The sequence below is a fragment of the Podarcis melisellensis genome, assembly GCF_964234715.1.
Source record: "Podarcis melisellensis genome assembly, chromosome: 3".
Classification (NCBI taxonomy): domain Eukaryota; kingdom Metazoa; phylum Chordata; class Lepidosauria; order Squamata; family Lacertidae; genus Podarcis; species Podarcis melisellensis.
Window position 1 is genome coordinate 24766338 of NC_138530.1, and position 15103 is coordinate 24781440.

The 15103-nt window shown below is 41.6% G+C and overlaps 1 protein-coding gene across 4 annotated transcripts in view; it reads left to right on the forward strand.

The window, feature by feature from the left end:
* Window positions 1–15103, forward strand: part of HHAT (hedgehog acyltransferase) — a 190088-nt gene that overhangs the window by 119885 nt on the left and 55100 nt on the right. For all 4 annotated transcript variants that reach the window (XM_081904132.1, XM_081904131.1, XM_081904134.1 and 1 more), the window contains one exon: window positions 12002–12203. In XM_081904132.1, coding sequence (XP_081760258.1) covers window positions 12002–12203 — 202 coding nt within the window. The remainder of the gene's footprint in view (window positions 1–12001; window positions 12204–15103) is intronic.

Consider the following 15103-nt stretch of genomic DNA (forward strand, 5'->3'; position numbering starts at 1 on the left):
GAGACTCGTCTCAGTGTTTAGAAAAGAGTTTTTCTCTCTGTCTTCCTCTATTTATATATAAAATCATGAATTTTTAAACCAAATAACAACTAAACAATTGATTTAATCAACAATTAAATCTCATTTAAAACTATGGAAAAACAGCACAGCAGCATATAACATAACTAGCAGCTTAGTTCAGAACCTTAAACCCCGAGTTTCCTGAACAGTACAAATAGGGTGACTGAATCAGAAATATCTGTGTTAAGTTCCAGTGGTTTATTTATTCAGGTAACTTACAAATCACTCTTCATTAAAATCAATCTCAGACATTACCCCTACACTTAACACTTTGTTTGGATTCCTTGTGCAAACAAGAAGCTCCTAATACTTGCCATATGAATAACAGCCTGCTCATGATGCATGTTCCTGTCTCTTTTGATTCTCAAATGAAAATTTGAAGCTTTTGCCTACATGCTCCATGGCTGCTCAGCTGCTTAAGCCCAGCCCAAGACTCCGATGTTTGCATACATAGATAATTTTATTTGTATGCCACTTTTCCATAGTTCGAACTATGCTTGTCACAAAAGTCGTCATAAGCAATAAACAAAACATCCAAAAATTTTGACATCAGCCAATTTGGACAACTTCCACACCAATCATAATAGCTAAAATAAAGATGCAAAAATCAATCCCAATAACAGCAATAACACCTTCCCAACAACAACCCAAACTCTTCAGCTCAAGAGTCTCCTCTGCAGCTTCAGCTTTTGTAGCTGGAGTCAGTCAGGGCCCTGCCCTCCCAGACCAGGTGGGAAAAGCTTGTGGTTCAAACATTAGAAACCCTGAGTAGATTCCAGCAGACATCTTCCTTTTATGGCTTAAAGTGATTTGGAGGGTCCATATGGGGTATAATTCAGTGGTGGACCACATGCTTAGTGTGTGGAGGGTCCCAGATCCAAGCCCTGGCATCTCCAGTTCAGTCAGAGTACACTCAAGGAATGTTCCCAGTGTGAGTGTCTGCTCTCGAAAAGGCTGGCCTAGAATCCCTGCTCTACGATCCCACTGTGGGTCAAGTCAATGAATTTCACTCATTGACTTTATCTGGAAATGGTTGAGGTTTCTGTAAACTTTAAAATTCTGTTGGTAAATGTATACGGAGGTAATACTTAAGCCTAGTGTTTTCCCTCTGCTTCTCAACATTGCCCATCTTTAAGGACGCTCCATTTCTTCTGTCGGTCTGGTCTCTGAGCCATTGACTTCAGTTTGTTGGACACATTCCAGTGACTTGGGTAGGCGCAATAGGATCCGTGCATGTTGAATTATTCAATAGCTTCTTTATAACTTTGCTGAGGCAGAAAAAAAGGCACTATCTTAATTAAATGTTCTATTGCTGCGTTTTATTCCTCACCAATAGTTTCTTTTCCTGCTTTTTGCAGCAAAAAGCTTTTTTGAAGGAAAGTAGGGGGGGGGGACGGGGACGATGCAAACACTTAACAAAAGTTTGTCTAGTTTCTGTGTTCTGTAGTTGCAGGATGCATTTCATACAGGGAAAGCCCAGAAGCTGTGTTCAGGAATTACACCAGGGCTGATTTTTTCCATGCCATGTTTTATGGGTTCCCACATTGCTAAACAATATTATTGTATTTACCACATGGTCTGATTGCATGATGCCGGTCCTAATTATTTATTATTATTATTATTATTATTATTATTATTATTATTATTATTATTATTATTTACCCTGCACATCTGGCTGGGTTTCCCCAGCCACTCTGGGCAGCTTCCAACAGAACACTAAAAACAGAATAAAATTTCAAACATTAAAAACGTCCCTAAACAGGGCTGCCTTCAGATGTCTTCTAAAAGTCAGGTGGTTGTTTATTTCTTGACATCTGATAGGAGGGCATTCCACAGGGCAGGTGCCACTACCGAGAAGGCCCTCTGCCTGGTTTCCTGTAACCTCACTTCTCGCAGTGAGGGAAATGCCAGAAGGCCTTGGCACTGGACCTCAGTGTCCGGGCAGAACGATGGGGGTGGAGGCGCTCCTTCAGGTATATTTCAACATGGCAGCTAAAAAATGTTTCCCTCCCCACTTTTGCAGCTAGTATCACTGACAATATTGGTGACAGAGCTTTGGAACAAAGAAAAGTGAATGAAAGTTGAGGTCTGAATACATTCCTAAACTGAAGTGCAGAACTAGTATGGTCAAGATCACTGCAGATGCAAACCATCTTTTAAAATACTCAAATGCTTTGCAGACAAATTGCAGTCCGTCCCAGAGGGTTTGCTCACATCCCCCTGAAGACCAAGATGAAGGAGGCACTGAACCATCTGGCAAAACTCTGCTTCACTCCGCCAGGGTGCAAAGGAATATATGAAACTTCCTTGCATCGAGTCAGATCGCTGACCCAGATAGTTCCTTCTTTCTACAGCAGTGATGGTTAACCTGCAGCTGCCCAGACATTGTTGGACTCCAAGTCCCATCAGTCACAGAAAGCATAGCTGGTGGTTAGGGCTGATGGTAAAAGGTAAAGGTAAAGGGACCCCTGACCATTAGGTCCAGTCGTGGACGACTCTGGGGTTGCGGCGCTCATCTTGGTTTATTGGCCGAGGGAGCCGGCGTACAGCTTCCGGGTCATGTGGCCAGCATGACTAAGCCGCTTCTGGCGAACCAGAGCAGCACACGGAAATGCCATTTACCTTCCCGCCGGAGTGGTACCTATTTATCTACTTGCACTTCATGCTTTCGAACTGCTAGGTTGGCAGGAGCAGGGACCGAGCAATGGGAGCTCACCCTGTCGTGGGGATTCGAACCGCCAACCTTCTGATCGGCATTTCCTAGCTGTAGTCTAACAACATTTGGAGGACACCACATTGGCTACCTACAAAGCTGGCTGGTCCTTCATGGCCTTAGCTGGAGAAGCTGGGGATTGAACCAAGCCTGAGATGACCAACTTTTTTGGAGCCTCAGGCACAGTTGCAAACTGCTGTGGACACAACACACACACTGCAACTTATTCCATTGGCTACAGTATAATGCTTCTTTCAAGTATCATTTCAGCAGCATTAGGGAGAGGGCCTTGTGGTCCCCAAGGCAGGTATCTATGGACTCGGGTGCACTGGTAGTTGTCTAAGCCCTGTGTCAGTGATCTGGGAATAGGGTGCCCGTTCTACAACAGCAAGATACATATATAAGCTCAGGGCAACCCAAAAGCTTGGTGGAACAGAAATTACTAGATGCTGGAGAGCCAATAAAGAGAGGCCCAGGTGAGCTTCTAAGCATGGGTGCCATAACGAAAAAGGCTCTGTCATACATCCCAGCTAGCTGAACCTCTGATCACAGGCAGGACACAGAGCATGGCCTTCAATGAGGCACAGTGGGCAGTCAGGCTTTTGAGGATGAAGGTGACCCTTTCAGTCGCCTGGTCCCAAACAGTTGTCTTCTTTGAAGGCGAAGGAACACAGAGGTGTGCCTTGAAAATTACATATAAAAGTTTTCATTTTCCAAGTGATTTTTGCAAATGCATGCCTTATGTGAGAACCAGTATAGACACAAATGCATGTACACATAGGGAGTCAGCTTAAAAAAGCATTAAGTTTAGTTACAATTAAGTAATCCTGTCTCACGATAGCAGATTTCTTAGTGGATTAATATGGATGTCAGATATTGAGGTCAAAAGAAAGAAAGAAGGATGAACTAACAGGCACAGCCCGGATACAATAATGTGAGATTTCCCTCTATGCTTGATCACAAGAGATAAAACACTTTGCTGTCTTGTTGCCTTCAAATTATTCCTTACATCTTTGCAAAGCATCTTGCAAGGGTTTACACAGGTTTAAACCAATTCACTTGATGGGCTGAAGGAAAAGAAAAATCCATTTCATTTAAGCAGCTGTGATTTCTCTGTAGAGCACAAAGGAAAAAAAAGCAGCCGAAAACAACCTTATTTTTGTCACGGAAAAAAGTAGACGTGGCTCTGAATTCATACAAAGGACATTGAGCAAAAAGGTGTCAACTTTATCACCCCTTCCTGCAGCACAAATCTACTATAAGCCACAATTTTTAAAGCTTCTTCTTCTTTTTATTTTTTAAAAGGACTTTGAAACAATGGAGCTATGTGCTTAGACTTAGAAGAACTTGGCTTGAGGCCAGTACCATCTTCACAGTAGTTGGGTTTTTTAAAGCATCAAACACAGGTCATAAAAATGAACATCCAACTTAATGCAAAACCATCTGTGCATTTGAAACGTGGGGAACGGTTGCACATCACCTGATGGATTCCATAGTGGATCCCAACACTGGGGGGGGGTGTGGATTCTAACCCATTTTATTGCATGGAAGAGCGGCTGCTCATTAGGAAGCATGCATTACTTAGTTCCAGTTTCTTCTCTCTCTCTCTCTCTCTCTCTCTCTCTCTCTCTCTCTCTCACACACACACACACACACACACACACACACACACAGAGAGAGAGAGAGAGAGAGAGAGAGAGAGAGAGAGAGAGAGAGAGAGAGAGAGAGAGCAATCATCTTTGATGTGTATTACTTTGAAGATATCTATTTTTGTAATCAGTGCCACATTATTGGGTTTTCTTTCCCTTCACACCCTTAATTAAATTGCGCTTCGTTGATTAAATGTGTCTAACTGGTGTCAGAAGAAACTCTGAGAAAGCACTGAAGAAAGTGTTTTCAAATCGTTGTCTAACATTCTGAAGTGGCGCCCTGCCCGCCATTTTGCAGTCTAAACAGAATACCTCTGTCTTTAGACTGTAAAATGTTGGGCAGGGCCTTTTCTGCCGCTTCAGAATGTTAGACAAGGATTTCTGATGTTATCTTTCTGATGTTCAGGCTGTGAGACCCATTGCTTACAGAGCCAAAACAGCACCACGCATGCACAAGAGACTTAAGAGTGGGGGTCGCTAACTTTTTTGGACTTGTGGACACATTGCAAATTTTCAAGAGTGCTGGGGGTTCCAGTGACAAAATAGCTGAAATGTGGGGCACGGCATAACACAAGATGGCTGCCATGGGGAGTGTGGTATTACTCAAAATCAGAGAGGCAGCAATTTCACACTTACCATAGGAGGTCATTTATGGCCTGCTGTTCCCGGTTGTGGGGATCACACAATATTGATTTTACACACACACACTGCATCTAATGGCAACAGGGAGCATTTCTAAGTACCAGGAAAAATATACAAGATGGCCACACGACACTCACTCTCATTTCACAGAAATTGCCTAGAAATTACTTGCACATTTTGCCCTATAACTCAGAGTCTGGGGCACCTGCCTGGGGCACCAGTGTGGGCATCATGGAGCTTGCATGATGGCATTCTTGTCTGGAATTCAGTTGTTTCAGAAAAGAATAACACATAAGTTACAGATTTCTAAGGGACAGGAAGATCCTGATCATTTTTATTCAGTATGGTGGAATTATATTTCATATACAGTAGTACCTCGGGTTACAGACGCTTCAGGTTACAGACTCCACTAACCCAGAAATAGTACCTCGGGTTATGAACTTTGCTTCAGGATGAGAACAGAAATCATGCAGCAGCAGGAGGCCCCATTGGCTAAAGTCGTGCTTCAGGTTAAGAACAGTTTCAGGTTAAGAACAAACCTCTGGGACAAATTAAGTTCTTAACCCAAGGTACCACTGTAGTTTGGTTTCAGATTTACAGGTATCTCCCCCTACATTTTCTAGAGAAATATGGTTGTCATGGTTTTAGAAAGGATGTTACTATTTAATAAATTTAGGTTTTCTATGCCATTGCCTTTAGTTGAATATATCATTGAATTTTTATATTCTTCTTTTTTTAAAAAAAATAATTTTATTAATATTGTATCATTAAACTTTGTAGCCAAGATCGTTACACATCAAACAAGCTTGCTTGTCAGGAAGAAAGAAAACAAGTAGTGAGGGAAAGAAGAAAATAAAATAAAAATGACATGTGAAGAGAAAAAGGGGAGCATATTAAAAAAAACATAAACCCAGCCCACAAAAAAACTTTAAAATGCGGTGAATAGATTAAAAGGATAAATTTCACCATTTAGATTGCCATTCCAAAAATGTAAAAACAAGGCCCACCTCTCAATAACTTTGTTCTCCTGATTATCATGTATTGTTTTATCTCATCTGTAAGTTTCATCGTTAAGATAATCTGCCAAGATTTCCTCAACCAATTAGTTGTGGGGGGGTTGTCTTTATTCTTGTAATACACTGCTTTGCTGTTGTTTGCAGTGTAGTTAATCAGCTGTAGATCAGTATTAATTACTTCACAATGAAGTATAATTATTATTAATCGTGAAGATTTGATTTGATTTTTTTTTTAAATTGCAAACTGATGCAGAAATGAGGGATTAGAAACATTTAGATAGAGAAAGAAATAGAAGGACAAATTTGTCCATTCCTACTTTGACCACAGAAGAGTGAAAGAAATTAAAGCCCCATATATTATTATGATGACCCTTGAGATTTTTGGTGTATTATTTCAAATGAAGTGCAAAGTAGAATGTGAATCCTGGGAAAAAATAAAGATGCTCATTAGTTATTTTCCCTCGTCTTCTTCCAACTTCTGGTCTTCTTCCATTTGGTCATTAGCAAAGTTTCACCGTTCATGGCTTTAGTCTCTCCAACTTCTTGCCCATTAAAATATTAAAATCTAGCAAGCACTTAGGCAAGCTTGTTAAATTAGTAAGGAATGTGTTTAAGAATTTAAATACTGGGTAGATTGTAATGCACTTAGGAGCAGTTGTTCTTCTGCCTCAAAAAATTAGTTGTCCTTCTCTGAAATTTGGGTATTGCCATTTTGTAGCTTCTTGTTCTCCAAAAGTCATTTCAGCCATTCCTACCTTCGTTTGAAATACATCCATGTAGCATGTCTCAAAGACACAAATATTTCATTATCAACCAAGGAAAAGCAATCATGGATGGTAAATAGGGCTGGCATAGAATTTTACAGTTCCATAATGGACAGTGTGTCCTTTAAATCACTGTTGGATGACTTTAAGTAGATAATCATATTAAGAGTCATAAATACCTTCTCTGATTTCCATAAAGTGCATGCAAAGCTCAGGTGGAATTCCATTTCTAATTCTGTTTTCTTGACTCTGATCAAGACCTCTCTGGAGGGAAACAAATCTGCATAGTCATATTTCATAGCCCTGGTTCTCCTTGTATTGCCATAGCTGTATTGAACATTCCTTACACCAAGTTTAATTAAAAGCCCTCAATTTTTGCGTGTGTAGGTTTTCCTTGTGGTCACCCTGCATCATTGACTTTGTAGTATCCTTGCAGTCTCCAAACTGAAAATCCTATGTGCACGATTGAACAGAAAGACTACTCATTCGGTCACAATGCACATGCAATGTGACATTTGAGATGGGCATAGGCATGTTAATTTGCTTCTAATCCCCACCCCGATTCTTGCAGCATTTTGCTCATACACCCACATTTCTCTCTCATCTTGCACGTAGCTGTAGCACATGCCCACTGCCCCTCCATGTGTATGATGTTTTCGTATTGGACATTGTAGTTCTCTGGCACATACAAGTTTCATTAATAAGAAATAAGAAGATTTGGTGTGAAAGTGTTAAAATATTGTAAAAAAACAACAACAACCTAAAACCAGATGGCTTGATGCAAATAAGGTGAAAATGCCACAAAAATGCCGATCTTGCAGGAATTCAGAGTGCTTATTCATCCAGGGGCAGCTTGTAAGCAGATTCATTGAAAGCATGATGGATTTGAGAAGTCTAATACTGAAGCCATTAAGCAGCAAAGTTTGCAAGCACAAACAAATGCTTCGGAAAGGCTGTCTCACTGTGCTGCAGCTAACACTTGTAAGAAACTAAGGAAGTGGTAACTGGGTTTGAAAGTTTTACGTCTTCAAGAAATGTCATTTTTAAATATTTCAGTAATTATGTTTGTGATGCAATAGGGATTTGAAGGGTAGTATTTACATAATCTGTCCAATTCACTAATGGGCATCTTGTGAGTTAAAATTATGATGTGCTGCTTAAATGGAACAGCTTGCCTGCAAGAGATAAGCTGACTTTAAGAAGCTGCCCAGTTACTTGAAAAAGGATGCTGTGCAGTTGTAGAAGGAGTGCTTTGCACAATCACCACCAATACAAGGTGGGCTACTTTTCAGTAAGAAATACTTTAAATTCAGGTAGGTAGCCATGTTGGTCTGACGCAGTTGAAATAAAAATAAATTGTCTAGTAGCACCTTATAGACCAGGGGTAGGAAAACTAAGGCTTGGGGGGCCGGATCCGGCCCAATCACCTTCTCAATCCGGCCTGTGGACAGTCCAGGAATCAGCATATTTTTACATGAATAGAATGTGTCCTTTTATTGAAAATGCATCTCTGGGTTATTTGTGGGGCATAGGAATTCGTTCATCCCCCCCCCAAATAGTCCGGCCCTCCACAAGGTCTGAGGGACAGTGGACCAGCCCCCTGCTGAAAAAGTTTGCTGACCCCTGTTATAGACCAACTAAGTTTGTTCTGGTATACAATTTCGGGTGCATGCCCACTTCTTCAGATACACAGTGTATCTGAAGAGGTGTGCATGCACATGAAAGCTTACTAGACAATTTTTTATTGTACTTTAAATTGTCAGGCTTTCTTTATTAGGTAGGTAAAAATTCTATAACTTAGAGAAAAGACTTCACAATCCATGACTGGTCAATACCTTTATTATAACTAAACAAAATGTCACTCATTTATGGCAAACGGTTGAGTTCTCCAGATTTTATTACTCAAGGCAATATACTACTCAAATACTTCATTATATACATAAATGTGTTTGGAAGGACAGACCAGGACTATAATTACACAGTTTCCCGTGAAGCTGGTGGGACAAATCAGCCGTCAATTAAGTCTCCTATGATTTCATTCGGAATTAACTGCCATGATCGTCATTATTTATTAAATTTGTATCCTGCCCTTTTTCCTCAAAGAAGTGCAGGACCTCAAACACAAAAACAATAAAACATGTGAAACATTTAGAAACAAGTCCAATGTAGACTGGGAAAGATCTTTACATACAAGGCTTGTTGGAAGAAAAAGATCTTCAGCGGGTGCTGGAAAGACAGCAGAGAGAGTGCCTGGCTAATATTCAAGCAGAGTGAATTCCAAAGTGTTGATGTCACAACTTAAAAAGCCCAGTTCCTACATTGGGTGGAATGGACCTCCTGATAAGATGCTGTCTGCTGGAGGCCCTCACCTGCAGAGTGCAGGGATTGATGGGCTATCCATCAGGTACCCAATTTCCCCAGGGATATTTCAGGTCTCCAGGTCTCCAGCTGTATAGGTCTGTATACACCAAAACCAGCACCTTGAACTTAACTAGCATATCCTGAGTCCAGCCCTTCATCAGTTTTAAGTCACAGCCGGACTTAAATGTTTTACCATCTAGCTCTTAATGGTTCCACTGTCAACACTAAAACTATACCTGGATCCCACCCCTCAAGGATTCCCATCCAAAACTTTTCATAAGCAAAAGGGAATTAATGCTCAATTAACCAACTGCTGGCACTAGATTGTAAAAGTCAGATAATTGAATCTCTTTCCCTCTTGTACAGCTGCCTGAGCAGTCACCTAAGGAGAGCCAATTGACACCGTGTAAACTGAACTGTAATTGAAAGCCCGCTTTTAAATTAAAGTTGTCATTTCTAAGGCTGTTCCTAGTTATGGTCACATTGGTGCCAATTGAGATCATTTGCACAAGCAGAGGAATTTCCTGATGAGAAGCAGCCTGGATCTGCTATAGTTAGAGGATGCTTTCATGGAAAACATTATTGAATTATCCTTTCAGGGGCCAGCTTGTTTCTTGCGATGTTCACCTTGCTGGCTAGGGCTGTTAAAAAAACTTCAGATGAGCTTAACAAGCACAACAGCATATTACTGATGCGGAAACACACAGTGCTCTGCTTTTTCTGATTTCCAAACCCTGATTCTGACAGATATATGGCCAGACAGAGCTGCCTTCCTCAGCCTGGTGCCATCCAGATGTTTTGGACCACAACTACCATAATCCTTGGCCATTGACTGTGTTTGCTGGGCCCAATAGGAACTGCAGGTTGAGGAAGGGAGACCTATCCTTTTAAAAGAACCCAAGATGCACCCTGTTGAACTGTCTATTGGAAATTTTTATGCCCCGTGTTTTAGCTATCATTAGAACTGATTTTTACATGAGGGTTGGGGGGCTTGTATGTATTCCATACTGAAGGTATGCAAGAACAACATGAGAGAATCTAAACCACACAGGATAGATCATGTCCAGTTCTTCAAAGGAGTCCTGGTTTGTTTCCCCAGAAGAAACTTTCTGCCGGTGCAGAGCTACTGACGAAAGTCTGGCAGTCTCTCAATTGGGATGTCTAAATTGCAAGGAAGGATAGCACTTAGAAAGCACTTCTGGGCTGCTTGCATAACCTCCAGCTACGATAACACTTGCAAAGCCACTACACGAAGAGTAGAGTGCTCTTATTACACTTCCCATTCCCCAATTCTCTAGTTTTGTTGTGTGTTTGAGACCAGGATCTAATAATCAAATATTCCCTGGGGGAAATGGTGCTGATTAACAATACATCCCTGTGCCGGTTTACTCAGAAGTAGATGCCACCTCATACAGTGAGGTTTATTCACTAAGAAGATGTATGTTGAGGATTGAAGCCTGATTTATGGAACAGAAGGACCTCAAAGGCTGGTGTTGACCATCATACAGAGAGATGAATAGTGATTCTGAAATGTCGTAAGCATTTGAGAATTAAATGTTGCTACTTCTAATTGCATTCTTCAGTTAGATCTATATCTCCTTAATCCTGTACAATTTGTTTCTATTTCTTTGAAATATCGCTTGGGAAGGGGACTTCATTTCCCCTCAGAACCAGTGGAGCTGTAATAATAATTAAAAATGTAAACATTATGGATCAAATGACTGGTTGCATTTCCTACCTCAAAAGGAAAACCTAAGTTGGGACCATATTACAAATATGGAAGTCTTGGGTTGGGTTCCCCACTCTGTGTGACATGCATTACAACTTACCCTCGCTCCGGGTACCATTACATGGCCTGATCCTCCCCACTCCACCAGCATCCCTGCCAATGTGGAGAAGAGCCAGTATCAAACTCAGAGGAGACCCAGTGAAATCCATGCACTTAAGTCAGTTGATTTCAGTGTGCCTACTCTGAGTTTGACATAGTCAAATACGATGCAATGATGTCAGGTAAATTGTAGGAGTGAGAGGAAGAACTGCATGCTTCCATTCTCAACAGCAGCTCTGAACTTTGTGTAATACTTCTGTATAGATACTTATTGCAAATAAAACAGAAAATAAAAAAGAAACAATGTGAACAAAGGCAAAGACATTACTAAAATTTACTTAAAATTACCAAACAAGATTTTACCAAAACTTTTCAAAGAAAGCATTTCATCCAACAATAGTGTTTCACGAAACCTATGGCGGAAAGGTTTAAGAAACCATGCAAGTAAACATGGAATTATTTATTTGCTGTGTAGATGACTGCTTGGTTCTGGTTAATATCCTGTTCCACCTCACTGTCTATTTTTTAATCGTGTTTTCAATACTCTGTTGGAAGCTGTCCAGAGTCGCTGGGGAAGCCCAGCCAGGGGTATAAGTAATAAATTATTATTATTATTATTATTATTATTATTATTATTATTATTATTATTATTTAAGTTTAACCTCACTGGGAATGTGGCATAGCCTGTGTATTCAGTTTTGGCATCTTCCAGGTGGGGACAGGGGGAGGGAGATGCCTCATCTTGCCAAAAAGCATGAATTATTTTTTTTAAAAAAACAATAACAAAAAAACACACGAACTCATCCACTGTCTTGAAGAAACTATAGAGGTTTCAGAAAGAAAATGTCAGGTAATTAGTCAAGGCAGCACTTTAGAGCTGCTGGTGAAAACAAATTTATATTGCTGTAGTTGTATTGCTGTGATTTCAATGAAGTCTTAATTACTTCTGCTTATAATTTCCTTGGCAGGTACATTTACATCCCGATGGGAGGATCCCGCTGCAGCATCTTGAAGATGCTGTTCTCCACAGCAATCACGTTCGCTTTTGTAAGCTATTGGCACGGCGGCTATAGCTACCTTTGGTCCTGGGCGATACTTAATTGGCTTGGAGTAGCAGCCGAAAATGGAGTGAAGAGGCTGGTTTCTCTTCCAGCTGTCCTTGACTTAATTGTAAGTTCATTGGTTTTCATTTTGTAATGCTCAGAACTGTGTTTAGGACTAGAGTCCCTCTACTAGAGACTTTAGGTGGTTCAGTGCTATCAGAACACGGCCACCTGCTGGACTTGAGTTTTGGGATTGGCAACTTTCTAGAGCTACATAATACAGAAAGTGGGTGTGCTGTGAAATACAGTGACAACAAAAGGTAATTAAAAGTCCTGAAGGTCATCTAATAGGGGATTTTACTTTGCTTAAAAATCATAAAGGTAAAGGTAAAGGGACCCCTGACCATTAGGTCCAGTTGTGACTGACTCTGGGGTTGTGGCGCTCATCTCGTTTTATTGCCCGAGGGAGCTGGCGTACAGCTTCTGGGTCATGTGGCCAGCATGACTAAGCCACTTCTGTCAAACCAGAGCAGCGCACGGAAACGCCATTTACCTTTCCGCTGGAGCGGTACCTATTTATCTACTTACACTTTAACGTTTGCTAGGTTGGTAGGAGCAACGGGAGTTCACCCCGTTGCGGGGATTCGAACCGCCGACCTTCTGATCGGCAAGTCCTAGGCTCTGTGGTTTAACCCACAGCACCACCTGCGTCCCTTAAAAAATCATAGATTGCTGCTAAATAATTTATGGCATCAGTAATTTAGTGCAGCTGTTTGTTCATATATCTGAAGTTGCTAGACTTCAATTCTCATCACTCCCAGCTAGCATGGCCAATTGTAACGGATATTGGATTTTGTAGTACAACAACATCTGAAGGGCACTATGTTGGCTACCACTGATTTAGTGCAAAGGAAGTTCTTTGGGTCTCCTGTCTACCTGTATCTCATAGCTTGGGAAGTTCAAGGGAGGAACCTAAAAGGCAAGCATCTTGAAAGAGATCTGTGCTAGAAGCCCTGCTAGTGAGACAGTAGTGTACACATGCTCAACAGCTCCACCTCATCAGTGTTGGTTGTGAAGCTTCACCCCCACAAGTGCAATTCAATATAGATTCTTGCTGTGTGAGTATCAAATCCTTTTGTGCAAATCCCATCTTCTCTCACTGGGTTCTCTAGGCAGCCTGCTTATTGAATATTCATCCTCATTTGTTTGCGAGAAGATTAGATGACATCAGCTATTTAATGAGCATTCGTTTTGATTTGTTTGCGGGGAGATTAGGTGAAGTAGCATCAAAGCAACTTGTTATTGCACACTTTCCAGTGCATTTGTACAGCCATGTTCCCACCAGTGTATTGAACATAGTTCTAACCTCCCCACCACCTTGCCCCCTTCCACTCTTCCTCCTGGAGCCAGCATGGTGTAGTGGTTAAGAGCGGTAGTCTTGTAATCTGGGGAACCGGGTTCGAGTCTCTGCTCCTCCACATGCAGCTGCTGGGTGACCTTGGGCCAGTCACACTTCTCTGAAGTCTCTCAGCCCCACTCACCTCACAGAGTGTTTGTTGTGGGGGAGGAAGGGAAAGGTGATTGTTAGCCGCTTTAAGACTCCTCTGCTGCTGGGAGGTCAAGTAAGCATCATGAGTTGTGTTTTGTGCTTCAAGCTGGTTCTGGGGCAACTTAGGGAAGGATATAATCTGTCCGCCTGCCTGCTTTCCAGAAAAGCACTAGCAAGGCAATTCAACTATGAGACAACCAAGAATCCTCCTGGTCTTGGGTCTCAGGCAGATTGAGAGGCATCCCGGCATAATATCCAACCTTCCCCATTGAAGAGCTGATGCGAAAGCTACCCTACCACACACAAGCCACCCCAACACACAAGGATGGTTTGCATTTGTAAAAGTCACATTTGCATAACGAATGCTCTTCTCTTGGTGTGCACCTGGATTTTCTTCCGTAAATTGCCTTCCGTTTTGAAAAGTTCATGTCCATTCAAGCAACGAAATGTGTGTCAACCAACTGCCAGCACAGCAGCTTCCTTTCTTGAGCACTTAGTCTGAATGCAGAAAGTACAGGCGCAAAATAGGTACACAAGTTCAAAGTGCTCCATTTAAATGATACGCAGGAAACCATTTGCAGAGGAATGAGAGAGCTTGCGTCAAAAACTCATTTGCATTATGAGTCAGATATTATTGAACGTTGATGTCATCACAGACCATCTTAGAGCCAAACTGAACACCTTTGAAAAATGGATGAAACAAATTCATGAAATATAAGGTGGGGGTTGGAGGCTCTCTATTTCAGTGGTTTCAAGCTCGGTAGTGGCACCCGCCCTGTGGAACGCCCTCCCACCAGATGTCAAATAAAACAACTACCAGACTTTTAGACGACATCTGAAGGCAGCCCTGTTTGGGAAGCTTTTAATGTTTGAGGCATTACTGTATTTTAATATTGTGTTGGAAGCCGCAAAGACTGGCCGGGGAAGCCCAGCCAGATGGGTGGGGTATAAATAAATTATTATTATTATTATTATTATTATTATTATTATTATTATTATTATTATTCCTACCTCCAGGACCATTTCCAGCAAGTAGTGAAGGGGGCGGCAGCACTGTTCAGCACCATGGCAGTTGTCCTGTGGTGTCCAATATGGTTCCATCTTGTCCCTCATATTACTTGACATCTATATGACATCTCTGGAATCTGTCATCGGAGGATTTGGAGCAAGGTTTTGCAGACAACACCCAGCTTTATTTCTCTGTTCCATCTGAATTGGGAGAGGCGGCTGAGGTGTTTTAAGGCAGCGATGGCTTGCATGTGGGCCAATAAATCAAAGCTCAATCCTGAAAATCCAGAGGTGTTACGTGTACCGAGTTCTCGAGTCTGAAAGGTAGAGAGACTTGGATGCGGTTGTACTCTGCTGGAAGGAGCAAGTCTATAGCTCGGAGTGCTCCTGGATTTAACATTGTTACTGGAGTCTCAGGTGGCCTTGGTGGCCAAAACTGGTTTGTCAGCCCATTTTGGGCAGAAATGTTG